This window comes from Lithobates pipiens, unplaced genomic scaffold (genome assembly GCF_037356315.1).
Source record: "Lithobates pipiens isolate NorthernLeopardFrog02 unplaced genomic scaffold, aLitPip1_a1.2 Scaffold_10, whole genome shotgun sequence".
NCBI lineage: Eukaryota > Metazoa > Chordata > Amphibia > Anura > Ranidae > Lithobates > Lithobates pipiens.
Genome location: NW_027507686.1, coordinates 27,933,776 through 27,961,180, shown reverse-complemented (window position 1 = coordinate 27,961,180; position 27,405 = coordinate 27,933,776). Strand labels below are relative to the sequence as shown.

The following is a 27,405-nucleotide window of genomic DNA, read 5'->3' as shown; positions in this document are numbered from 1 at the left end:
ATTTGCCTGAGTCCCCCTAATATTTGCCTGAGCCTCCCCAATACTTGCCTGAGCCTCCCCAATACTTGCCTGAGCCTCCCCAATACTTGCCTGAGCCTCCCCAATACTTGCCTGAGCCCCCAATACTTGCCTGAGCCCCCAATATTTTTATGAGCCCCCCAATACTTGCCTGAGCCCCCCAATATTTGCCTAAGCCCCCAATATTTTTATGAGCCCCCCCAATACTTGCCTAAGCCCTCCAATATTTGCCTGAGCCCCCAATATTTGCCTGCACCCCCCAATACTTGCCTGCGCCCCCCAATACTTGCCTGAGCCCCCCAATATTTGCCTGGGCCATGGAATACTTGCCTGAGCCCCCCAATACTTGCCTGAGCCCCCCCCCCCCAATACTTTCCTGAGCCTCATAATAGTAACCCAAAAGCGATGACATGACATCACTTCCGGTTTACTTGGAAACCATCAGTGCCATTTTTTTTGAAAACCAAAAGCATTCAGACACACGGATCTTGGCGTGTTAAATGCTTTTAAGTGCAGTGGAGGGGTTTGGGGGTCTTATAGAGACCCCAGATCTCTCCATAAAGAGAACCCCGTCACTTGCCTATTGTTGTCACAAGGATATTTACATTGCTTGTGATGTGCAATAAAAGTGATTAAAAAAAGAAAAAATTTTAAGCAGCAGCGTAAAAAAAAAAAGAAAAAAAGAATAATAATAAAAATTATTTGAATTGCCGCCCGTCCTCCCGTGCTTGCATGCAAAGGCGAACGCAGGCAAAACAGCGATCGTCCCACACATGTGCCGTATCACAGCAAACGTCAGATTACGGGCTGTAATTCTAGCAGTAGACCCCCTGTGTTTGTCACTGTTGCATGGGTGTGCGCATAGCTCCCAACTGTCCCTGATTTGGAGCAATGCCCCTCTGTCCCTCATTCCTCCTCATTTGTCCCTCATTTTGGTCTGATCTATATAGATGTATATAAAATGCACTTTTTATCTATCAAAAAGTGTTTCCCAGAGCTAAACCTTTCATCTGATTTCTAAATTTCTGTATTTGTAAATTCCAGAAGCCAATATAAAGGAATAGTAGTGGTAAAAAAAAAAGCACTTGTGGGTTTAACCAATCTTGTTTTTTTGTACAATTCTCCTTTAAGGGGGCGTGCCAAAGGGGTGTGTCCTATGCCTGCATACTTTTGCTGATAGGTGTCCCTCATTCCCATCTCAGACAGTTGGGAGGTGTGGTGTGTACAATTTTAAAGTGTGACATGTTTGGTTTTCTGCTTATTTGACGTAACTTCATCTTTTATATTTTACAAAAAAATCAGGTCATGTTTTTTTTTTTTTTTTTACATTAAAATCCAAAAGTTTTTATCCACCCCCCAACAAAAAAAAATTGCATTTGAGAAACCGTTGTGTGAATACCGTGCGACATAAAAAAATCCAAAACCCATCAATTTATTCTCTAGGGCCTCTGCTTTAAAAAAAAAAAAAAAAATATGCTTGGGGGTTCTAAGTCATTTTCTAGCAAAAAAAATATACTGATTGTTACATGTGAACAAAAAGTGGCAGAAAAGGATTGGACGAAGGTCTGATGACGGGGCATACCGCAGGTGAACCAATCAAGGCACAACGTGACCATCACAAAGGATGGGGGGGAGGGATTCTTTGATGTCCAGTCCATTGGTATCAGCTGGTGTGTCTGAGGGCCCATTCACACTTAGGCATTCCATTGCATTAATGCGCATAATTTAACACGCATTGTGGCACATGTCAACATGCATTGTGGCACATGTCAACATGCATTGTGGCACATGTCAACATGCATTGCGTTTAGGCTGCCCATTCATTATGAATAGGCAGACAACGCACCACAATAGATGAAAAAATGTGCATTACTTTTTTTTTTTTAAACAATGCCGCACGCCACAGCACGCGGTTTATGCATTTGTGTCGCGCGCTGCAGACGGTTCACAATGAATGGCACCACACATAGCCCAGGTGCGTTGCTATGCGTGGTGTTAATTATTATTATACAGGATTTATATAGCGCCAACAGTTTGCGCAGTGCTTTACAACATGAGGGCAGACAGTACACTTACAGTACAAATCAATACAGGAGGGACTAGAGGGCTGTGCTCGTTAGAGCTTACAATCTAGAATACACACGTCTAAGGGCTTAGAAACGCAGTCTGCGTGCTTTCCAGATGCTTTTTTGCATGTGCATTTTTTACGCGTTTTTGGTACATTTTTGATGCGGCCCAGTGCATTCCCCCACCCCCCTCTTTTTTCTTAACCTTAAATTAGGACATGTGTATTCCAGTGTGTTTTTTGGTACTTTTGTGCGTTACGGTGCGTTTTTGATGCATTTTTACCGCGTTCCAGTTCAGTCCAGTGCAGAAAAAATTCAGCAAGTTCTACTTTTTTTTTTTTTTTTTTACCTGGAACTGACCGCATTGGTGTGAACTATGCCATTATAAGCCATATAACTTACTATCCATGCGTTTTTGATGCAGAAAAAACCCCGCACTGGATTGCATGTGGTGTGAACTGGCCCTAAGTGGCCATTGCCACAACGCACATGTGTGAATGCGCTCTAAGGGCCAGTTCATACTATAGAAACGCAGTCCGGATGCTTTTTTGTATGAGCGTTTTTTATGCATTTCAGTGCATCCCCCCCCCCTCTTTTTTTTTTTTATTCTTTATTTAAAGATGTGACACAATTACAAACAATAAGACAACTTCACATTGCATGTAGACAATGCATATAGACTATCGTAAGTGTATCCAGCAAATCAACTATACAAAATAAATGCACGTGAGTGAATAGAGCCACTTAGTCTGGCCCATACCACTAGTTGAAGTCTAATACAGAGTAAATATAAGCTTCTGTGCCCATCACTTTTTGTGTTTTAATTGAAAAGGAGAGATGGAAACGAGAGAGAAGGATTAAAAAAAAAAAAAAAAAAGTTAAAACGAGCGAGGGAAGGAAAGAGAGAGAGAGAGAGGGAAAGAGAGAGAGAGAGAGGGAAAAAGAGAGAGAAAAAAAAGGGGGAGGCAAACCGGGTGGGGGTCACCCCCGGGGAGTGGTGATCGATAGTACCGAACAGGCGGTGGGGATCTTAGATGGTGGATCCCCTCTTTTTTCTTAACCTTAAAGAGGAACTGCAGTCTGCTCACATAATTTGTAATAAAAACATCTTTGCCATTCTGAAGCTTCCCTCTCCAACCACTTTGCATATTATTTTATATATATTGTGATTCTGTACTTGCCAAATATGCTGCAAAAATCCACAGCCACTGAGTCTGGCTGCAGCCATTATAACTGTGGGCAGCTGAAGCTGCTGCCTGCTCACTTCCTGGATTTTCATAGAGGCACGCCTCCAGCTCTGCAGCTCTCATTGGCCCTCTTATGACTCATCCCCCCCCCATCCCTTCCTGGCAAACTCTCAGGAGAGTGAGAGAGAGAGAGAGAGCTGTTATGATAAGCCTAGGCTAATGACCATACAAGAAACAGGAAGTGGGCTGTATAAGGGATTTACTGGCAGAAAAGAAAAAGTTTTACTATCCAAAGTTAAATCAACAACAAGGTCAGAAGATTTAATAGATGGAAAGATGAAAAAAAGACTTTAAATAAGGACGTATATTCCACATAGCTCCCAACTGTCCCTGATTTCGAGGGACTGTCCCTGATTTGGAGCAATGTCCCTCTGTCCCTCTTTCCCCCTCATTTTGGTCTGATCTATATAGTTGTATATAAAATGCACTTTTTATCTTTCAGAAAGTGTTTCCCAGAGTTAAACCTAATCATCTAAATCATAAATTGCTACATTTGTAAATGTAAAAAACCAATATAAAGGAATAGGAGTGGCAAAAAAGTCCCTTGTGGATTTAATTAACCTTTTTTTTGGGGTCAATTCTCCTTTGAAGGAATAATTTGAAGTTAAACAGGATACAGAAAGTTGTATAGTGGAGAAGCGGAATGTAGCTCGGGGAATGTGAAGCGGTTGTGTAACGCACAGCGAGGCGCGGCGCTTGTTGGAAGACAGGTGCTCAGCCCCCCCCTTCCCATTCCTGAGGCAGGTGAGCTTGTTTTCCTGTGTCTGGGAGGAGGGGGGGGGGACGCAGGGCCTGGCCGGCAGCCAGCTGTTGTTCCTATTCTTGGCAGTTGCTTAGCGTGAGGCCGGGAGATGATAAAGGTGTATTTGTGTCACCTGTGAGAGAGGGAGGCCGGCGCTGCCTCCTCCGCCCGCAGCTGCCTCATTAACACCTGACACGGAACGTCCCCCGGGGGGCGCCTCCTCTGCTCCTGGCGCTCCGTCCTCCCCTCCCAGGCAAACCAGGCCAACGTATAAATGGTTTTATATACTGATGAAAGCCGCCGTTGTTTCTAGAAACGCATCCGAATTCTCGGAGTTCGCTGTTTGGACTGTTATTATTTGTTAGCGACCATCTCAGGCGGAGGTAGGGCTGCCACCTTTCCTTCAACTCAAACCCGAACACTTAGCGGTGCACAGCAATTATTATTATTTTATTTTTTATAGTATAAACTGTACATATATTTTGCAATTAAATAACATTTCTAATCATATGAGTCCCCTTTACATCAGAGTCCACAGAGTTCCCCTTTACATCAGAGTCCACAGAGTTCCCCTTTACATCAGAGTCCACAGAGTTCCCCTTTACATCAGAGTCCACAGAGATTCCCCTTTACATCGGAGTCCACAGAGTTCCCCTTTACATCACAGTCCACAGAGTTCCCCTTTACATCGGAGTCCACAGAGTTCCCCTTTACATCGGAGTCCACAGAGTTCCCCTTTACATCAGAGTCCACAGAGCTCCCCTTTACATTGGAGTCCACAGAGTTCCCCTTTACATCACAGTCCACAGAGTTCCCCTTTACATCGGAGTCCACAGAGTTCCCCTTTACATCGGAGTCCACAGAGTTCCCCTTTACATCAGAGTCCACAGAGCTCCCCTTTACATCAGAGTCCACAGAGTTCCCCTTTACATCACAGTCCACAGAGTTCCCCTTTACATCGGAGTCCACAGAGTTCCCCTTTACATCAGAGTCCACAGAGTTCCCCTTTACATCGGAGTCCACAGAGCTCCCCTTTACATCGGAGTCCACAGAGCTCCCCTTTACATCGGAGTCCACAGAGCTCCCCTTTACATCGGAGTCCACAGAGCTCCCCTTTACATCGGAGTCCACAGAGCTCCCCTTTACATCGGAGTCCACAGAGCTCCCCTTTACATCGGAGTCCACAGAGCTCCCCTTTACATCGGAGTCCACAGAGCTCCCCTTTACATCGGAGTCCACAGAGCTCCCCTTTACATCGGAGTCCACAGAGCTCCCCTTTACATCGGAGTCCACAGAGCTCCCCTTTACATCGGAGTCCACAGAGCTCCCCTTTACATCGGAGTCCACAGAGCTCCCCTTTACATCGGAGTCCACAGAGCTCCCCTTTACATCGGAGTCCACAGAGCTCCCCTTTACATCGGAGTCCACAGAGCTCCCCTTTACATCGGAGTCCACAGAGCTCCCCTTTACATCGGAGTCCACAGAGCTCCCCTTTACATCGGAGTCCACAGAGCTCCCCTTTACATCGGAGTCCACAGAGCTCCCCTTTACATCGGAGTCCACAGAGCTCCCCTTTACATCGGAGTCCACAGAGCTCCCCTTTACATCGGAGTCCACAGAGCTCCCCTTTACATCGGAGTCCACAGAGCTCCCCTTTACATCGGAGTCCACAGAGCTCCCCTTTACATCGGAGTCCACAGAGCTCCCCTTTACATCGGAGTCCACAGAGCTCCCCTTTACATCGGAGTCCACAGAGCTCCCCTTTACATCGGAGTCCACAGAGCTCCCCTTTACATCGGAGTCCACAGAGCTCCCCTTTACATCGGAGTCCACAGAGCTCCCCTTTACATCGGAGTCCACAGAGCTCCCCTTTACATCGGAGTCCACAGAGCTCCCCTTTACATCGGAGTCCACAGAGCTCCCCTTTACATCGGAGTCCACAGAGCTCCCCTTTACATCGGAGTCCACAGAGCTCCCCTTTACATCGGAGTCCACAGAGCTCCCCTTTACATCGGAGTCCACAGAGCTCCCCTTTACATCGGAGTCCACAGAGCTCCCCTTTACATCGGAGTCCACAGAGCTCCCCTTTACATCGGAGTCCACAGAGCTCCCCTTTACATCGGAGTCCACAGAGCTCCCCTTTACATCGGAGTCCACAGAGCTCCCCTTTACATCGGAGTCCACAGAGCTCCCCTTTACATCGGAGTCCACAGAGCTCCCCTTTACATCGGAGTCCACAGAGCTCCCCTTTACATCGGAGTCCACAGAGCTCCCCTTTACATCGGAGTCCACAGAGCTCCCCTTTACATCGGAGTCCACAGAGCTCCCCTTTACATCGGAGTCCACAGAGCTCCCCTTTACATCGGAGTCCACAGAGCTCCCCTTTACATCGGAGTCCACAGAGCTCCCCTTTACATCGGAGTCCACAGAGCTCCCCTTTACATCGGAGTCCACAGAGCTCCCCTTTACATCGGAGTCCACAGAGCTCCCCTTTACATCGGAGTCCACAGAGCTCCCCTTTTACATCTGAATTCACAGAGTTCCCCTTTACATCTGAATCCCTTTCACTGTGATGCCGTGTACACGCGGTTGGACTTTCCAGCAGAAAAAGTAAGACAGAATAATTTGATCTGATATTCTGATCGTGTGTGGGCTTCAGCTGACTTTTTTCTTTTTTTAATTCTGACGGACCTAGAAATAGAAGATGTTTTAAATCTTTCCAATGGAATAAATTCCTATCGGGAAAACCGTTCGTCTGTATGCTGGCCGGATGGACCGAAAAACAAAGCAAGGGCAGCTATTGGCTACTGGCTATTGAACTTCCTTTTTCTAGTCCCGTCGTTCGCGTTGTATGTCACCGCGTTCTAGATGATCGGACTTTGGTGTGATCGCGTGGAGGCAAGTCCGTTTCAGCGTAACTCTGTCGGAAAAACCATCAGAGCTTATTCTGACTGAAAAAGCGGTCATGTGTACAGGGCATAAGGGGAAACTCTGCAGACTCTGATGTAAGGGAGAGCTCTGGGGACTCTAACATAAGGGATGCTCTGGGAACCCTGATTTAAGGGGGAACGATGAGAACTCTGATGTACGGAGAGGACTCTGATGTAAGGGGGAACACTGTGGCCTCTGCTTTAAAGGGGAACTCCGATGTAAGGGGTGCTCTGAGAACCCTGATTTACCTTCGTGTACTCACAGAGGCAGGAGAGAGAAGGGGGGGGGAGACTTCAGTCACCGACAGGGGTGGATGGTGAGCTCACTCACCCCTTGGGAGTCAGCACCTTTCATCCAGATATATGAGGCTGCTGGACTTCAAATTTCTGGCCCGCACTTTTTTCTGAGGAGGGTGGGCAAATACAGAGGGGTAGGGGCAGGGGGAGAAGAAGCAGATCGAGCTCTCTCTTTCTCCTCGTCTGAGTGTGGAGGGGAATTGTTAGTGCTGGCTTTTGGCAGCATAAAAGTAACAGACACTCTTGGTTTAGACAACTGCAGCCAGCAACCCTGCTGGGAAGCCATAGTCTGGTCTGAATAATGTGTCCGGGTTTCAGGCAGTCTGAAACCTGGACGCATGATTCAAAACCCCCGAACTGTCTGGGTGAATCCCGGACAGGTGGTAACCCTAGACTGAGGAGAGGCCAATAGTGCTCCTTAAATAAATTGTATATATATATATATTCCCGCGCTATTGCGAAGATGATAGTTTAACTGCTGCAAGCACCAAGAAGGGTCCGTCCATACCCAAAATAAAATAAATCGATGGCGCTGCACTGGTAAGGATGAAGCTAAAGTCAAACTAAAACTATCTATTTTTTAATATCTGATATTTTTTAACATATATTGCTTAGGTAGTTCTAGTTTGACTTTAGCTTTATCTTTTTATTTATTCTATTTATTTCAATGGTGCTCCTTATGCCGCGTACACACGGGCGGACTGTATGGCGTACTTAGTCCGTCAAAACACATTTCAGCGGACAGTCCGCTCGTGTGTGGGCTTCAGCGGACTTTTTCAGCGTGCAGTCCGGCGTACTAAGTATTTCGGATTTTCCGTAATTCTGTCCGTCATACTTTGGTTTCAGTGGACAATACGGTCGTCAGTGTGCTAGTTGGACGGACTAAGAATGGCGCATGCCCAGAAAGGATTTACACGGCGGAAGGGTGCTTTGCTGTGTATTGGACTTCCTATTTCTAGTCCCGTCGTACGTGCGGTACACGTCATCGCACAAGCTTTCGTCGGACTGTTTGTGTATCCGTGTGTGGTCAAGTCCGTTCAGTGGAAAGTATGACGGATTGTCCGTCGGATTGTATGACGGACTAAGTACGCCATACAATCCGCTCGTGTGTACGCGGCATTAGAACTTGAATAACCACTTGCTGACCAGCGACATTCCCATACCTCGCTGGACTTTACTTGGCTATACTGGGATGATGCCACCACCCTGGTATTGTTTTTTAGAGCCCGCAGTCGGCTCTCTTGTAAAAGCAATCCAGCGGCTAAATAGACACTGGATTGCTTTTACAAGCAGCAGGAGGGGACGTCCTCCGCCCTTCCGTCGCTTTTTCAGGCTCTCCCGTCCCATCAGGAGACCTGATTGACCAGCCGGTGTAACGACATATTCAGCGACCCATCGCAGTATGCTACGGAAGTGATGTTCCTTCGCCGCCATCTTGCTACACCCTGCACTCCTCTACAGTAAGGATACAATAAGAAGGGGTAAAGCGGACATGTTGTTACACCCAGCGGTGTTTTGCAGTTTACACGTATTTTTAACAGTAAAGTCAGTTTATATAGTGGAATACAGGACTTAGAGCTCCGTGTGACTGCTTAGATCTTGAATTTTAAAAGCAGCAAACTTCTGTCAGGTTAGAAAACTTATGAAATGAGCAGGGTTGCCGCTGCTTTTAAAATTCAACATCTAAGTAGTCAGACGGAGTTCTAAGTCTTGTATTTCACTATATAAACGCAGTTTACTGTTATAAATATGTGCAAATCTCCAGTGGGTGTAACAACATGTCCGCTTTCCCCCTTCTTAGTGTATCCTAATTGTGTATTAGTGTGGGGTGTAGCAAGATGGCGGCTACGGAACATCACTTCCGTAGCAAACTGCAATGGGTCGCCGAATATGTCGTTACACAGACACGTCCACCAGCTGATCAGACAGCCCAAAGAAGCCTGGATCGGCTTTGCTCGGCTCTCGGCTATGGTAACCCAGAAGTGATGACCCGGCTTCACTTCCTGGTCACCCAAGTGTCAACAGCGCTATTTTTCAAAAAATCAAAAGCATTCAAAAACACAGATCTTGGTGTTTTGAATGCTATGAGACCCTTTTCACACTGGAGGCGTTTTTCAGGCACAAAAAACCCTTTCACACTTGCAGCGCTGCCGCATCAGCTAGTGGCGCTTTTTTGTCCTTTTTATAGGCGCTTTTCGGCTACTAGCGCTGCACTTTTAACCCCCCGCTAGCAGCCGAATAAAGGGTTGGAAGCGCACCGCAATGTGTCACTGCTGAGGTGCTTTGGCGGCGCTGCCCATTGGATCCTTCTGCTCATGATATTTCTACACTATAACAAAATTGCCACCAATTTATTCTCTAGGGCCTCTGCTCTGTAAACAAAAAGTGCCAGAAAAGGTCAGGAGCTCAAAGTGGATAAAGTGACAGTGACCAATCAAATTTTACAGAAAAAAAAAAAGATGCAGCCTGATTGGTCAATAAGATTAATGCGCCTGCTCTTGGCTGCCATTTCTGTAGTCTGTTTTTTTTTTTTTTTTTTTTACACCTCCAGCCAAACCTTTCCCAGTGTTGGATAGACCCAGGAGTGGTAAATATTGCTACTGGTGACACCACCGGGGACAATCTCAGCTCACTTCCTGTCTCTGTGACACAAGTACAGGTAAAGACTGAGGCAGTTGTCACTGGGGCTGCAAGACACAGACTCCCACAGTGCTGCCATTCAGACCCTTCCAAGCAATGCATTGCTTTAGAGCAGCCCCAAAATTGGGCTTTTTAATGCACCAGAATAGGTCCAAAACCGCATCTGCGCTATTTTTTTTTTTTTTTGCAGTGATAGTGACTTTTTACCGTTTTGTAGAATCGATGATTCTTTATGATGGAAGTTGGGTGAGGGTGGGGGAGGGGGACTATTTACATGGCAGCACTAGTTTCCATGCGGGTGGCTGGAAACTGATGGCAGAGGCTGGCACCGTTAGGCCAGCGGCACGCCACGCACGGCGTCCCTTCTCTCGGCTGCCGGTGTTGTAAAATTTCATGCGACCCGTGATTTTCGCTCACCCCGTCACTTCCGGTGAGGCTACGTCATTCGCACAGCTGACGGCGGGCCTTTACTGCGCATGTGTCAATCCCCTGCCCTTAACAGCGCATGCGCTGTAGATTTATTCTCACGGTGGAGAAAAATTATAGCCTCGAGTGGGCGGAGACTTGCGGGTGGGCGGGCGGAGCTGAACAGATGGTGAGAACGTCCCCGCCCACCCCAAGATTTTCTTCACTGGTGAAGAAAAATCATGGCTTCAAGCTGTGAACAACAAGGCTCAGCGGTCCTACGCAAGAAACACACCAATTTTGGCCACAATGAATATATTAGGAGTAGGAGAGCCACTATATGCACTTACTATAAGATTTTTTTTTTTTTTTTTTACCACTGCCTGTTTTTGATCTTATAATTTGTGACCCCACAGTGCACAATATGGGGGCCGGTGACCCCACACCCCAGAATATGGAGGCCGGCTCCACCGGTGACCCCACACCCCAGAATATGGAGGCCAGTGACCCCATACCCCAGAATATGGAGGCCGGCTCCAGCGGTGACCCCACAGTGCAGAATATGGGGGCCGGTGACCCCACAGTGCAGAATATGGAGGCCGGTGACCCCACACCCCAGAATATGGAGGCCAGTGACCCCACACCCCAGAATATGGAGGCCAGCTCCACCGGTGACCCCACACCCCAGAATATGGAGGCCAGTGACCCCACACCCCAGAATATGGAGGCTGGCTCCAGCGGTGACCCCACAGTGCACAATATGGGGGCCGGTGACCCCACACCCCAGAATATGGAGGCCAGCTCCACCGGTGACCCCACACCCCAGAATATGGAGGCCAGTGACCCCACACCCCAGAATATGGAGGCTGGCTCCAGCGGTGACCCCACAGTGCACAATATGGGGGCCGGTGACCCCACACCCCAGAATATGGAGGCCGGCTCCAGCGGTGACCCCATAGTGCAGAATATGGGGGCCGGTGACCCCACAGTGCAGAATATGGAGGCCGGTGACCCCACACCCCAGAATATGGAGGCCAGTGACCCCACACCCCAGAATATGGGCCAGCTCCACCGGTGACCCCACACCCCAGAATATGGAGGCCAGTGACCCCATACCCCAGAATATGGAGGCCGGCTCCAGCGGTGACCCCACAGTGCAGAATATGGGGGCCGGTGACCCCACAGTGCAGAATATGGAGGCCGGTGACCCCACACCCCAGAATATGGAGGCCAGTGACCCCACACCCCAGAATATGGAGGCCAGCTCCACCGGTGACCCCACACCCCAGAATATGGAGGCCAGTGACCCCACACCCCAGAATATGGAGGCCAGCTCCACCGGTGACCCCACACCCCAGAATATGGAGGCCAGTGACCCCATACCCCAGAATATGGAGGCCGGCTCCAGCGGTGACCCCACAGTGCACAATATGGGGGCCGGTGACCCCACAGTGCAGAATATGGAGGCCGGTGACCCCACACCCCAGAATATGGAGGCCGGCTACACCGGTGACCCCACACACCAGAATATGGAGGCCAGTGACCCCACACCCCAGAATATGGAGGCCGGCTACACCGGTGACCCCACACACCAGAATATGGAGGCCAGTGACCCCACACCCCAGAATATGGAGGCCGGCTCCAGCGGTGACCCCATAGTGCAGAATATGGGGGCCGGCTCCACCGGTGACCCCACACCCCAGAATATGGAGGCCAGTGACCCCACACCCCAGAATATGGAGGCTGGCTCCAGCGGTGACCCCACAGTGCAGAATATGGAGTCCGGACTCATCAGTGACCCCAAAATATGCAGGCTGATCTCACTGGTGACCCCACATTCCAGAATATGGAGGCCGGGCTTACTGGTGATCCTGGAATATGGAGGCTGATCTCACTGGTGACCCCACACCCCAGAATATGGAGTCCGGACTCATCGGTGACCCCAGAATATGGTGGGTGGAGCCACACTCACTCTTCTAGGGGTTCACTAGGTCTTGCAGGTTTACATGCCATCACTCACCCTTAGGAGTCCCTCCTGCCACGTCTCTACCAGGTGCTGGTCTGTGAGCGTCTATTAATGGGTAGCAATGTGGCTGGGACCGGCTGACAAGGCTGCAGAGAACAATATACAGGGGCCCCCGATCCATAGAATGGTGGAATCCCCATATACAAGGCTGCCCCCCCCCCCCCCCAAAGTGTCCACCAACTCAGGGGTCCCCAGCCTCAGGTGGAGGACAATGCCAACTTCTCTTGTCTAGTTTCAGGTATGGGGGAGAAGATGGGACTTCCGGGCTCAGGATGTGTCTAACAGGAGAAGAACAAAGAAAAGGATGGGGGGTGATGACACATGGCATGGAGAGGATGGGGGATGATGACACATGGCATGAAGAGGATGGGGGATAACAGATGGCACATGGCATGGAGAGGATGGGGGGTGATTGTACATGGCATGGACAAGATGGGGATAACCATTGTTAGGTTGAACTGGTGTCTGTGTCCAGCTGGGGAGATACCTCTCTTAATCCTGGGGACCATCCCTCCTCTCTCTCCTCATCCTGGAGACCCTTCCTCGTCTCTATTCATCCTGGAGAACCTTCCTCGTCTCTATTCATCCTGGAGAACCTTCCTCCTCTCTCCTCATCCTGGAGATCATTCCTCCTCTCTCCTCATCCTGGAGATCATTCCTCCTCTCTCCTCATCCTGGAGATCATTCCTCCTCTCTCCTCATCCTGGAGAACCTTCCTCCTCTCTCCTCATCCTGGGGGCAATTCCTCCTCTCTCCTCATCCAGGATCCTTGTCTCCAGGATGAGGAGAGAGAGAGGAGGAGGAATTGTCTCCAGGATGAGGAGAGAGAGAGGAGGAGGAATTGTCTCCAGGATGAGGAGAGAGAGAGGAGGAGGAATTGTCTCCAGGATGAGGAGAGAGAGAGGAGGAGGAATTGTCTCCAGGATGAGGAGAGAGAGAGAGAGAGAGGAGGAATTGTCTCCAGGATGAGGAGGAATTGTCTCCAGGATGAGGAGAGAGAGAGAGAGAGGAGGAATTGTCTCCAGGATGAGGAGAGAGGAGGAATTGTCTCCAGGATGAGGAGAGAGGAGGAATTGTCTCCAGGATGAGGAGAGAGGAGGAATTGTCTCCAGGATGAGGAGAGAGGAGGAATTGTCTCCAGGATGAGGAGAGAGGAGGAATTGTCTCCAGGATGAGGAGAGAGGAGGAATTGTCTCCAGGATGAGGAGAGAGGAGGAATTGTCTCCAGGATGAGGAGAGAGGAGGAATTGTCTCCAGGATGAGGAGAGAGGAGGAATTGTCTCCAGGATGAGGAGAGAGGAGGAATTGTCTCCAGGATGAGGAGAGAGGAGGAATTGTCTCCAGGATGAGGAGAGAGGAGGAATTGTCTCCAGGATGAGGAGAGAGGAGGAATTGTCTCCAGGATGAGGAGAGAGGAGGAATTGTCTCCAGGATGAGGAGAGAGGAGGAATTGTCTCCAGGATGAGGAGAGAGGAGGAATTGTCTCCAGGATGAGGAGAGAGGAGGAATTGTCTCCAGGATGAGGAGAGAGGAGGAATGGTGTCCAGGATGAGGAGAGAGGAGGAATGGTGTCCAGGATGAGGAGAGATGAGGAATGGTGTCCAGGATGAGGAGAGATGAGGAATGGTGTCCAGGATGAGGAGAGATGAGGAATGGTGTCCAGGATGAGGAGAGATGAGGAATGGTGTCCAGGATGAGGAGAGATGAGGAATGGTGTCCAGGATGAGGAGAGATGAGGAATGGTGTCCAGGATGAGGAGAGATGAGGAATGGTGTCCAGGATGAGGAGTAGGAATGGTCCTCAGGGTGAGAAGAGGAGAGGAGGAATGGTCCCCAGCATGAGGAGTAGGAATGGTCCTCAGGGTGAGAAGAGAGGAGGAATGGTTCCCAGCATGAGGAGAGAGGATGAATGGTTCCCTCGAAGAGGCAAAAGGAGTTATGTTCCCCAGGATGAGGAGAGGAGGAACGGTCCCCAGGATGAAGCGAGAGGAGGAACGGTCCCCAGGATGAAGCGAGAGGAGGAACGGTCCCCAGGATGAAGAAGATACAATGAAGGTATTTGCAACACTTGAAATGCTGTGAAAATATTTTCTGTATTTATTCAGTTTAAATAAACGTCACATACAATAATTATGAACGATTATTAATTACATTTGGTTGGGAGGAGGCAAAGAACAGGGCTGTACAAAAACGGGTACATGGTGGGGGCGGGTTTGAGGTCATTGCACCTAGAAAAAAGGGACCGCTACAAAAGATCAATCCAAGAGAGCGGTGAGTACATTATAAAAAAGTTCTCCCAGGAGGGTTTCTATGGTACGGGATCTGCTGCCCTCTAGTGACAGACAGGATACATTACAGTACAAAGTGCAGCTGCCAACCAACAGAATCTGTAACATTTCTTGAGGTCTGAGATGTGCAAATTATAGTCGGGCTTCAGATTCTCCTGACTTCAACATAACGTACAAAGCTGGAGGAGAGAAAAAAAAAAAGTGTAAATTGTCAGAACAACAACAAGAGCAACAGAAAAGGCAGAGGAGGGAGGAGGAGGAGGAGGAATGAGAGAGGAGCAGCAACAGAAACAGCAGACAAGAAACCGGAATGGCAGAGAAGGAGGGAGAGAGGAGCAGCAACAGGATCAGCAGACAACAGGGATGGCAGAGGAGGGAGAGAGGAGCAGTGACAGGAACAGCAGACAAAGAAACAGGAGTGGCAGAGGAGCAACGCTAGGAATGGCAGAGAAGGAAAGAGGAGCAGCAACAGGAACGGCAGAGGAGCAGCGACAGGAACAGCAGACAAGAAACAAGAGGAATGGCAGAGGAGCAAAGCCAGGAACGGGAAAGAGGGAGAGAGGAGCAGCACCAGGAATGGCAGAGGAGGGAGAGAGAGGAGCAATGACAGAAACGGCAGAGAAGCAACGTCAGGAACAGCAGACAATGAAGAGGAACAGCAGAGGAGCAACGTCGGGAGCAATGACAGGAGAGACAGAGGCGGAGCAGCAACAGAGGAACGGCAGAGAAGAAGGAGAGGAGCAGCAACAAGGAGGGACAGAGGAGCAATGTCAGGAATGGCAGAGGAGCAGCAACAGGAACAGCAGAGGAGCAACAAAGGAGCAGTGTCAGGACCAGCAGACAAGAAACAAACAAAAAGGAATGGCAGAGGAGCAATGACAGGATTGGCAACGACCGGAACGGCAGACGAGCAGCGACAGGAACAACAGACAAGAAACAAGAGGAATGGCAGAGGAGCAATGCTAGGAACGGCAGAGAAGGAGGGAGAGAGGAGCAGCAACAGCAGGGACAGAGGAGCAACAACAGAGGAGCAACACCAGGAATGACAGAGGAAGAGAGGAGCAATAACAGAAACGGCAGAGAAGCAACGTCAGGAACAGCAGACAATGAAGAGGAACAGCAGAGGAGCAACGTCGGGAGCAATGACAGGAGAGACAGAGGAGGAGCAGCAACAGAGGAACGGCAGACAAGAAGGAGAGAGGAGCAGCAACAAGAAGGGACAGAGGAGCAATGTCAGGAATGGCAGAGGGGCAGCAACAGGAACAGCAGACAAGAAACAGGAATGGCAGCGGAGCAACGCCAGCACCGGCAGAGGAGCAACAAAGGAGCAGAGTCAGGAACAGCAGACAAGAAACAGGAATGGCAGAGGAGGAGGAGGGACAGAAGAGCAATGACAGGAGCGACAGATCAGAAACCACAGATGAGTGACAGGAGAGACAAGAGAGGAAGGAATGGAGTTACAGAATGAAGATTTCCCAGCAGTAGTCCTCACCGGTGGCCTCGCTGTGAAGCACAGCGCTGTCATGACTGCGGACCTGGCATCTGGTGTAGACTTTCTGACCGTCGACCTTCTCCACTCGGCTGTCTATGAGAACTGTGGATCCCAGAGGAATCGGACTACAGACACAAAGAGAACCTCATTACACCTCTCTGCTATCACAGCTTCAGAACATCAACAACTCCTACCCCCCCCCCCCGCGAGAGTCTCCCCAATATTATTCTTCCCCTGTCACTACCACATCATCACCGCCGGCCATCGATTGTACAATCTCCTGACAACCATGTAGTGTCAGGTAGGTCCTCTTCTCCCCCCTGGGCGCTTACCTCCGATAGTCGAGGTTCAGGTTGGCGGTCATAGCCGGTCCGATGCTGTTTACAATTCCCGCCCCCACGGTGGAGTCTACGATGGTGGCGATGCAGCCCCCGTGTGTGTACCTAGAAGAAGGCAAGAGGGGACGCGAGAGGTGGAAGGAGAACAAGGAGAGCCCGAGGAACCAAAGGATTCTGGTTAGGGTAGGCTCTGCGAAGAAAAAAAAAAAAAGAAAAAAAAAAAAAAAGAAAATAACGCTCACCCTGCGAGGCCCCCCAGATAGGGCCCGGGCTGGAATATGCAGACTGTCCTCTTCTCCGCCTCGTTATAGAACATACAATACTCAAAGCCGATTCCTTCCTGGTCCAGGTTCCTGGTGAAGAAACGAGTTTCCCCGTCGGCCTCCAGGCTCATACCTGTACAGGAGGAGGTCAGAGGTCACCAGAGGAGCTTACACTCTAATGTCATCCCCCACCACAGCCAAACACTATTCTTATTCTTGTACTCGATCTGCTGCCAGCGAACTCCTCGTAGGAGGGAAGTCTCCTCCAGCTCGGGTCTCGGCTCAGCTCCTCGTACAGCCTCTTGGTTTCGGGGTTCCAGGTGGGGTTGGGCACGGCGTAGTCCCGCGGTTGGAGGGCGGCCTGCAGATTTAAAAATAAATAAACAGATGTCAGACCTGTGCCCTTCGCTTTGGCTTTTCTATGATTGGGAGGGTTAAAAAGAAGACATTCTGGGTGGAGTCTTTGGTGGATATTCAGCCTATAGGAAGCAGATGTTTGGGATCACCTCCCACTGACAGCGATCACCGTCCCGCGGTCAGGGTGTGAGCGGCACTAGAGGTGTGTGCAGAACATTCAAATTTCTTACGTTACCAAATTTTGGTTTCAGAATTTTAGTTAAAAATTTTAATTTTGTTTATTCATTTTCTGACGGATTCCACAATTTTTTGAAAAACAATTTGAACTCGTAAAAAATAAAAAAACAAAAAACAAAACAAAACAAAACCCAAAACAAAACACAAACACCACACGATCAATGATTCAAATTCTGTGTGAAGAAATAGCTGGTTGCTAAGGATCGGGCTGGGGGCGCCGTCCGCCACGTCCTTAGCAACCGACGACTCGTTGGCTGTCAGCGGGATTCCCCACTGACAGCTGAAACGTAAAAACAAATGAGTGCTGGCAATAGAAAATCCTGGAAAAAAAAAACAAACCCCCCCCCCCCCCCCCCCCCCCCCCAACAACCAACCCTGCATGGGCACCAGCCCCCCCCCCCCCCCCCCCCGATGGGGAAGAGGAATAAAAAAAAAAAAAAAAAAAAAGCATAGGGGTCCGGACCTTTATCCAAGCATGCAACCCAGGAAAGGGGGAAGGGGGGGTGTATGAGCAAGTGCCCCCGCACCCCAAACCATACCAGGTCACCGTACCAGGGCCCTGCCCTAAGCACCATGCTGATGGGGACAAGGGCCTCTTTCCAACAACCCTGGCTGGTGGTTGTGGGGGGGGGACCCCAGATCCCGCCCTACCCACCTATGTGAATGAGTATGGTGTACATAGATCAAAAATAGTAAATAAAAAGTCCCCCCCAGGCCCTTATCCGATGCAGACCGAGGGGCAGGCAAGGAAAGGGGGGGGGGGTATTAGCAAAAAAACAAAGGAGTCCCCCCCAGATCCCACACTACCTCCAACTATGTGAATGAGTATGAGGTACGTAGTACCCCTACCCTTTCCACCCCAAAAAATTTAAAAATAAATAAAAACCCCTTTCGAACGCTCCACGCTGTTGAATGTCCGACGGTTCTTACATGGCTAAGGGGTGGCCCCGCCCCTGTGACATCACCAACCAGGTAACGCTGGGCTGTTGATGTCACAAAGGGGGTGGGGTGTTTTACATTTCAGCCAGTAGGGAAGCCCGCTGACAGCTGATGACTCATTGGTTGTTAAGGAGGCGGCGGCGGCCACCCCCCCCTTTAGCAACCAGCTATTTCTTGACACAGGATTCGAATCGGTTGACCTTTTTGTTTCTCCCCCTCCCCCCAAACGATCCGAATCCAAGTCGTACATAAATAATTTGGAATGGGTGAGAAAACGATGAACGTAAATTAAATTTCAACAAAAATGTGTTACCATTTCATCTCCGAGATTCAGATACATCCGAATGGCTACAAATGTATCCAAATTTATATCCAGAGAGGCATAGTGTCTATGGGGCTCCGTCCGGCAGCAGAGCGCGCACATTAGGTGGCATGCCCCTCCCCCACTGGGGACACTCCAGGCGGTTAACCCCTCCCCCAACCAATCAGTACTCACAGGGAATAGGTGTTCATGCTCTACCCTGGCGGCGGCGGCGGTGGAGGCGTGGCGGCAGACGGCAGCGCCGCCCTGGATGATCCTGGAGATTTCGTACAGCATGGTGCCTGAGAGAGGAGACAGGAAGGAGATGAGACGGGGACACCGACATCAATCTATACATTATCCCCCACACTGGAGGAGTACTACATATCCCAGCATGTGTCCCCCCCCCCCACACACACACACACACACACACACACACACACACACACACACACACACACACCAGAGCACTACCTATCCCAGCATATCCCCTCCCCCACACCAGAGCACTACATATCCCAGCATGTCCCCACCCCCACACCGGGGAACTACATATCCCAGCATGTCCCCCCACCCCCACACCAGAGCACTACATATCCCAGCATGTCCCCGCCCCCACACCAGAGCACTACATATCCCAGCATGTCCCGTCCCCCACACCGGAGCACTACATATCCCAGCATGTCCCGTCCCCCACACCGGAGCACTACATATCCCAGCATGTCCCGTCCCCCACACCGGAGCACTACATATCCCAGCATGTCCCATCCCCCCACACCGGAGCACTACATATCCCAGCATGTCCCCTCCCCCACACCGGAGCACTACATATCCCAGCATGTCCCCTCCCCCACACCAGAGCACTACATATCCCAGCATGTCCCCTCCCCCACACCGGAGCACTACATATCGCAGCATGTCCCGTCCCCCCACACCGGAGCACTACATATCCCAGCATGTCCCCTCCCCCACACCGGAGCACTACATATCCCAGCATGTCCCCTCCCCTAAACCAGAGCACTACATATCCCAGCATGTCCCCTCCCCCACACCGGAGCACTACATATCGCAGCATGTCCCGTCCCCCCACACCGGAGCACTACATATCCCAGCATGTCCCCTCCCCCACACCGGAGCACTACATATCCCAGCATGTCCCCTCCCCCACACCGGAGCACTACATATCCCAGCATGTCCCCCTCCCCCACACCAGAGCACTACATATCGCAGCATGTCCCGTCCCCCCACACCGGAGCACTACATATCCCAGCATGTCCCCTCCCCCACACCGGAGCACTACATATCCCAGCATGCTCTGTGTATCCTTCCTCCACCTAGAACTGAACTACAAAGTCCCAGCAAAGCCCACAAGCTCCAGAACTCAGCCCCCCCTCACCTGCTGGGAGTTGTGATTCTTTTGCTGCTTTAGACCAAAACAGCTCCCCTGCCCACCTCCTCTCCAAACCCCTTCCATTCCACCAATGTCCCTTTTATCAGCATCTTCCAGGACTCGTCTCTATTCACACCTGTCCCTGATTCCGGAGACATTTTCCTGAAGCCTCCGCCTGGAGAAAATCTCCGCCCACTTGAGTGTGATTTTTCACCACCACTTAATATTCAGAGGCATGTTATTAGGGTGGGCGGGGCTGCTGCTGACGTCCTGAGCATCTGTTCAGCTCCGCCCGCCCACCCGCAAGTCTCCGCCCACTCGAGGCTATAATTTTTCTCCACCGTGAGAATAAATCTACAGCGCATGCGCTGTTAAGGGCAGGGGATTGACACATGCGCAGTAAAGGCCCGCCGTCAGCTGTGCGAATGACGTAGCCTCACCGGAAGTGACGGGGTGAGCGAAAATCACGGGTCGCATGAAATTTTACAACACCGGTCGTCCCCTCCCCTCCTTTGCTGGCTCAGCCAAGAGAAAAAGGCTCCTAATTTGCAGCCAATAAATTAGATGTAGGAGCAGCGCCAGGCAGACAGGCGGTCAGGAAGTGGCTCGGAGTGGGAATCCGGTCCTGGCGGAGGAGGGGGGGGGGAGGGAGAGCGCTCTCTGTGTGGGCACAGCTAGAGGAGCTGCTGGCGTTCACTGTGCCCGAAAACGGATCCTCCAACCAGCCATCTGCCCAATGGAGGGATACGGCAGGGGATGGCCACCTAACCGCTTAGGTGAGTCTGTCGAGAAGGGAGGGGACAGGCGGACGGGTGGGCGGGGTGGTGGGATGGCGTTAGGGGAGGGGCTTGGAAAGGGGAGAAAAGTTTGAAAAGTTTGCATGTGATATCAGCTGTGTTTAACCCTTCAGAGTCAGGAAGGTGAATAAAAAGTGTGCTCAGTGCTGTGCCAAAGCTGCATATGTGATAGGAAGATCTCAGTGACTGTCACTAGGCCATTCATCATACTGACCATCATTTACCCCATCATTGTCCCCAGATAGTGCCTGTCACCTGACCCCCCCCCCCCCCCCCCCCAATGTCAGTCCCTCAGTGATCTCTACTGTCCGTCTTTGTTGGATCAACATTGACTGTCAGTCTCCTGTGATCTGTACTGTCAGTCTCCGGTGATCTGTACTGTCAGTCTCCGGTGATCTGTACTGTCAGTCTCCGGTGATCTGTACTGTCAGTCTCCGGTGATCTGTACTGTCAGTCTCCGGTGATCTGTACTGTCAGTCTCCTGTGATCTGTACTGTCAGTCTCCGGTGATCTGTACTGTCAGTCTCCGGTGATCTGTACTGTCAGTCTCCCGTGATCTATACTGTCAGTTTCCCGTGATCTGTACTGTCAGTCTCCTGTGATCTGTACTGTCAGTCTCCTGTGATCTGTACTGTCAGTCTCCCGTGATCTGTACTGTCAGTCTCCCGTGATCTGTACTGTCAGTCTCCGGTGATCTGTACTGTCAGTCTCCGGTGATCTGTACTGTCAGTCTCCGGTGATCTGTACTGTCAGTCTCCCGTGATCTATACTGTCAGTTTCCTGTGATCTGTACTGTCAGTCTCCTGTGATCTGTACTGTCAGTCTCCTGTGATCTGTACTGTCAGTCTCCCGTGATCTGTACTGTCAGTCTCCGGTGATCTGTACTGTCAGTCTCCGGTGATCTGTACTGTCAGTCTCCGGTGATCTGTACTGTCAGTCTCCTGTGATCTGTACTGTCAGTCTCCTGTGATCTGTACTGTCAGTCTCCGGTGATCTGTACTGTCAGTCTCCCGTGATCTATACTGTCAGTTTCCCGTGATCTGTACTGTCAGTCTCCGGTGATCTGTACTGTCAGTCTCCGGTGATCTGTACTGTCAGTTTCCTGTGATCTGTACTGTCAGTCTCCTGTGATCTGTACTGTCAGTCTCCGGTGATCTGTACTGTCAGTCTCCGGTGATCTGTACTGTCAGTCTCCGGTGATCTGTACTGTCAGTCTCCGGTGATCTGTACTGTCAGTCTCCGGTGATCTGTACTGTCAGTCTCCGGTGATCTGTACTGTCAGTCTCCGGTGATCTGTACTGTCAGTCTCCTGTGATCTGTACTGTCAGTCTCCGGTGATCTGTACTGTCAGTCTCCCATGATCTATACTGTCAGTTTCCTGTGATCTGTACTGTCAGTCTCCTGTGATCTGTACTGTCAGTCTCCTGTGATCTGTACTGTCAGTCTCCGGTGATCTGTACTGTCAGTCTCCGGTGATCTGTACTGTCAGTCTCCGGTGATCTGTACTGTCAGTCTCCGGTGATCTGTACTGTCAGTCTCCGGTGATCTGTACTGTCAGTTTCCTGTGATCTGTACTGTCAGTCTCCTGTGATCTGTACTGTCAGTCTCCTGTGATCTGTACTGTCAGTCTCCTGTGATCTGTACTGTCAGTCTCCTGTGATCTGTACTGTCAGTCTCCTGTGATCTGTACTGTCAGTCTCCTGTGATCTGTACTGTCAGTCTCCGGTGATCTGTACTGTCAGTCTCCGGTGATCTGTACTGTCAGTCTCCGGTGATCTGTACTGTCAGTCTCCGGTGATCTGTACTGTCAGTCTCCGGTGATCTGTACTGTCAGTCTCCGGTGATCTGTACTGTCAGTCTCCCATGATCTATACTGTCAGTCTCCAGTGATCTGTACTGTCAGTCTCCGGTGATCTGTACTGTCAGTCTCCCATGATCTATACTGTCAGTCTCCAGTGATCTGTACTGTCAGTTTCCTGTGATCTGTACTGTCAGTCTCCGGTGATCTGTACTGTCAGTCTCCGGTGATCTGTACTGTCAGTTTCCTGTGATCTGTACTGTCAGTCTCCGGTGATCTGTACTGTCAGTCTCCCATGATCTATACTGTCAGTCTCCAGTGATCTGTACTGTCAGTTTCCTGTGATCTGTACTGTCAGCTCCTGTGATCTGTGCTGTCAGTGTCCCGTGATCTGTGCTGTCAGTGTCCCGTGATCTGTGCTGTCAGTGTCCCGTGATCTGTACTGTCAGTTTCCTGTGATCTGTACTGTCAGTCTCCTGTGATCTGTACTGTCAGTCTCCTGTGATCTGTACTGTCAGTCTCCTGTGATCTGTACTGTCAGTTTCCTGTGATCTGTACTGTCAGTGTCCCGTGATCTGTACTGTCAGTGTCCCGTGATCTGTACTGTCAGTCTCCTGTGATCTCTCTTTCCCCATGCTTTGTGTGGTTCCTGCTCATTACTCCGGGTTGCTCGGTGTGGTCCTGGCTGTCTCGGCTCTCTTTCATCTCTCTGTCTGTGTATAATTAGCTCCTCTTCACCTCTGCATCTGCTCAGCCTCGGCTCCCCTCACGCTGCTGTCACCGGCTCTTTCCATCTTATTAATGTGCCATTTAATGTCTCACTCCGACTCACTGCGCCATTAACTCTCCTATTCATCAGAGTCTGCGCTCCTCCATCCCTCCAGATATCCCATCCTCTCTCCTCTCTTCCATCTTCTTCCATCTCTCCTCTCTTCCATCTTCTTCCATCTCTCCTCTCCATCTTCCATCTTTATTTAATATTGTCTCCATTTTATTTCCCTCCAGCTGCTGCTTCATCCCTCTTCAGTCTTGTGACCCTCCATTCTTCATCTTGTCTTCAGTTTCCCTCTTGTGTCCAGTTCTATCCTGTCACCTTCCCCCACCTCACATCTTCCATCTTGTCTCCTTCCAGCTTCCATCTTGTTTTCTCCCAGTCTCCATTGTGTCTTCAGCCTTCATCCTGGCTCCCTTCGGCCTCCACCTTGTCTTCAGCTTTTATTGTGTCTTCCACAAGCTTCCATCTTGTATCTCTACAGTTTCCATCAGAACTTCAACTTCCTTCTTATCTTTCTCCAGTATCTAGTCTCCTCCCAGCCTCCATCTTGATTCCAGATTCCATTGTGTTTCCCTCCAGCCTCCATCTCGATTTCAACTTCAATCTCATTTTCATCTAACATGTCTTCTTTCAGATTGCATCTGGTCCTTTTCTAGTCTCTGACTACATCTAGTCTCTTCTAGCCTCCATGTTGGCTTCAACTTCCATCCTTTCTTTCTCCATCTTGAATTCAGCTTCCATCTTATCTTCATCTATTACCCATCTGGTCTCCTCCTAACCTCCATCTGACTACATACTGTCCCCTCCAGCCTCTATTTTGACTTCATCTTCCACCTAGTCTCCTCCCAGCCTCCCTCTTGACTTCAGCTTCCATTGTGTCTCCCTCCAGCCTCCATCTTGACTTTAACTTCCATGTTATCTAAATCTAACGCCCGTTATGTCTCTTATCAGCTTCCATCTTATCTTCATCTATTACCCATCTGGTCTGTTCCTAGCCTCCATCTGACTACATACTGTCTCCTCCAGCCTCTATTTTGACTTCATCTACAACCTAGTCTCCTCCCAGCCTCCCTCTTGACTTCAGCTTCCATTGTGTTTCCCTCCAGCCTCCATCTTGATTTCAACTTCAATCTCATTTTCATCTAGCATGTCTTCTTTCAGCTTCCATCTGGTCCTTTTCTAGTCTCTGACTACATCTTGTCTCCTCCAGCCTCTATGTTGGCTTCAAATTCCATCCTTTCCTTCTCCATCTTGAATTCAGCTTCCATCTTATCTTTATCTATTACCCATCTGGTCTCCTCCTAACCTCCATCTGACTACATACTGTCCCCTCCAGCCTCTATTTGACTTCATCTTCCACCTAGTCTCCTCCCAGCCTCCCTCTTGACTTCAGCTTCCATGGTGTCTCCCTCCAGCCTCCATCTTGACTTTAACTTCCATGTTATCTAAATCTAACGCCCGTTATGTCTCTTATCAGCTTCCATCTCATTTTCTTCTAGCCTCCTTCTGATTACATTGTGTCTCCAAGTTTCTATCTTGACTTCATCTTCCATCTTATCTTCCTCCAGCTTCCATCTAGTCCCCTGCTAGTCTTCAGTTTCCACTGTGTCTCGAGCCTCCATCTAATGTAGACTTCAGCTTCCATTTTATCTCCCTCCAGCTTCCATATAGTCTCCTGCCAGTCTTCAGCTTCTGTCGTGTCTTCCTCCAGCTTCCATATAGTCTCCTGCCAGTCTTTAGCTTCTATCGTGTCTTCCTCCAGCTTCCATATAGTCTCCTGCCAGTCTTCAGCTTCTGTCGTGTCTTCCTCCAGCTTCCATATAGTCTCCTGCCAGTCTTTAGCTTCTATCGTGTCTTCCTCCAGCTTCCATATAGTCTCCTGCCAGTCTTTAGCTTCTATCGTGTCTTCCTCCAGCTTCCATATAGTCTCCTGCCAGTCTTCAGCTTCTATCGTGTCTTCCTCCAGCTTCCATATAGTCTCCTGCCAGTCTTCAGCTTCTGTCGTGTCTTCCTCCAGCTTCCATATAGTCTCCTGCCAGTCTTCAGCTTCTATCGTGTCTTCCTCCAGCTTCCATATAGTCTCCTGCCAGTCTTCAGCTTCTATCATGTCTTCCTCCAGCTTCCATATAGTCTCCTGCCAGTCTTCAGCTTCTATCGTGTCTTCCTCCAGCTTCCATATAGTCTCTGCCAGTCTTCAGCTTTTATCATGTCTTCCTCCAGCTTCCATATAGTCTCCTGCCAGTCTTCAGCTTCTGTCGTATCTTCCTCCAGCTTCCATATAGTCTCCTGCCAGTCTTTAGCTTCTATCGTGTCTTCCTCCAGCTTCCATATAGTCTCCTGCCAGTCTTCAGCTTCTGTCGTGTCTTCCTCCAGCTTCCATATAGTCTCCTGCCAGTCTTCAGCTTCTATCGTGTCTTCCTCCAGCTTCCATATAGTCTCCTGCCAGTCTTCAGCTTCTATCATGTCTTCCTCCAGCTTCCATATAGTCTCCTGCCAGTCTTCAGCTTCTATCGTGTCTTCCTCCAGCTTCCATATAGTCTCTGCCAGTCTTCAGCTTTTATCATGTCTTCCTCCAGCTTCCATATAGTCTCCTGCCAGTCTTCAGCTTCTGTCGTATCTTCCTCCAGCTTCCATATAGTCTCCTGCCAGTCTTTAGCTTCTATCGTGTCTTCCTCCAGCTTCCATATAGTCTCCTGCCAGTCTTCAGCTTCTGTCGTGTCTTCCTCCAGCTTCCATATAGTCTCCTGCCAGTCTTTGGCTTCTATCGTGTCTTCCTCCAGCTTACATATAGTCTCCTGCCAGTCTTCAGCTTCTATCGTGTCTTCCTCCAGCTTCCATATAGTCTCCTGCCAGTCTTCAGCTTCTATCATGTCTTCCTCCAGCTTCCATATAGTCTCCTGCCAGTCTTCAGCTTCTATCATGTCTTCCTCCAGCTTCCATATAGTCTCCTGCCAGTCTTCAGCTTCTGTCGTATCTTCCTCCAGCTTCCATATAGTCTCCTGCCAGTCTTCAGCTTCTGTTGTATCTTCCTCCAGCTTCCATATAGTCTCCTGCCAGTCTTCAGCTTCTATTGTGTCTTCCTCCAGCTTCCATATAGTCTCCTGCCAGTCTTCAGCTTCTATCATGTCTTCCTCCAGTCTCCATCTAGACTTCAGTTTCCATCATATCTTCCTCTTGCTTCCATTGTGTCCCCCTCCAGCCTCCATCTTCACTTCAACGTCTATCTTTTCTTCATCTAATGCCCATCTTGTCTCCTTTCAGCTGCCATCTGGTCTCATTCTAGCCTCCATCTGACTACAGCTTCCATTCTGTCTCCCTCCAGCCTCTATCTTGAGAATAAACTTCCATTTTATCTTCATCTAGTGTCCATCTTGTCGGCTTTCAGCTTAAATCTCGTCTCCTCCTAGCTTCCATCTAACTTCAATTTCCATCTTATCTTCTTCTAGCTTCCATCTTGTCTCCCTGCAGCCTCCATCTTATCTTCAACTTCCATCTTGTCCCCACCAGCAACTGGGTGTCATCTTCCTTGTGTTGCTCTAGGTGAGGTCTGAAGCTGGCCCCACATGTTACAACCTGAATTGTACAACTTCTGGTCATTGTACTTGGAGGACAAACATGAAACATACAAAACATACAATGTGTATCCAGTTGAGTGGGATTTCTTTGGCTTTAGGCTGACATTGGCCTTCAGGTAAACCTTTTATAATCCTACATTAGCTGTTGCTCAGCGTTATGCCCATTCAGTGAATTGCATTTCTGGGTCGTCATACGTGTACTTTCTATCCGTGTGGTTATTGAGCGTCTTTTTTTCCTTTCTTCTCCCGTCTTTGCTTGGCCATAATTCTGAATCAGCGATCCGACCAATCAATCTCACAGATCGCCCTGTGCTACTCTCGGTTATCCTTCTAATCCTGCGATTGCCACTTTGAATCTGACAAATCGCTCGGCCTTTCTGCGGGTGCCGCGAAAGGCGTCATTCAGACACGGCTGACATCTGAAGACGTTTTTGTGTCAGCGAGATGTTTGGAAACACGTGAGGGATGTCAGGTCAGAGATGGAT

At 49.8% G+C, this 27,405-nt stretch overlaps 2 protein-coding genes across 4 annotated transcripts in view; one reads left to right on the top strand and one right to left on the bottom strand.

Moving 5' to 3' along the window:
• The window catches only part of GSE1 (Gse1 coiled-coil protein), a 522,272-nt gene that overhangs the window by 142,869 nt on the left and 351,998 nt on the right, over positions 1 to 27,405 (top strand). The window lies entirely within an intron of this gene.
• On the bottom strand, positions 16,101 to 20,148 carry LOC143928393 (acyl-coenzyme A thioesterase THEM4-like). The gene is made up of 6 exons (XM_077453318.1): positions 20,112 to 20,148; positions 18,781 to 18,887; positions 16,974 to 17,112; positions 16,731 to 16,884; positions 16,483 to 16,593; positions 16,101 to 16,275 (listed from the first exon to the last, which is right to left on the bottom strand). Exons 1-6 carry the CDS (start codon positions 20,131 to 20,133, stop codon positions 16,116 to 16,118), a joined length of 693 nt encoding a protein of 230 aa, XP_077309444.1. The 5' UTR covers positions 20,134 to 20,148; the 3' UTR covers positions 16,101 to 16,115.

Bases quoted from the DNA above. Each gene is read 5' to 3' on its own strand.
- LOC143928393 (XM_077453318.1), bottom strand. From the start codon at position 20,133: ATGTCTCCGGAATCAGGGACAG. The intron at 16,885-16,973 runs GTACAAGAATAA...CCTCCTGTACAG, and splicing joins GTTCGCTGGCAGCAGATCGA to GTATGAGCCTGGAGGCCGAC. The intron at 16,276-16,482 runs GTAAGCGCCCAG...TTGTGTCTGTAG, and splicing joins CTGAACCTCGACTATCGGAG to TCCGATTCCTCTGGGATCCA.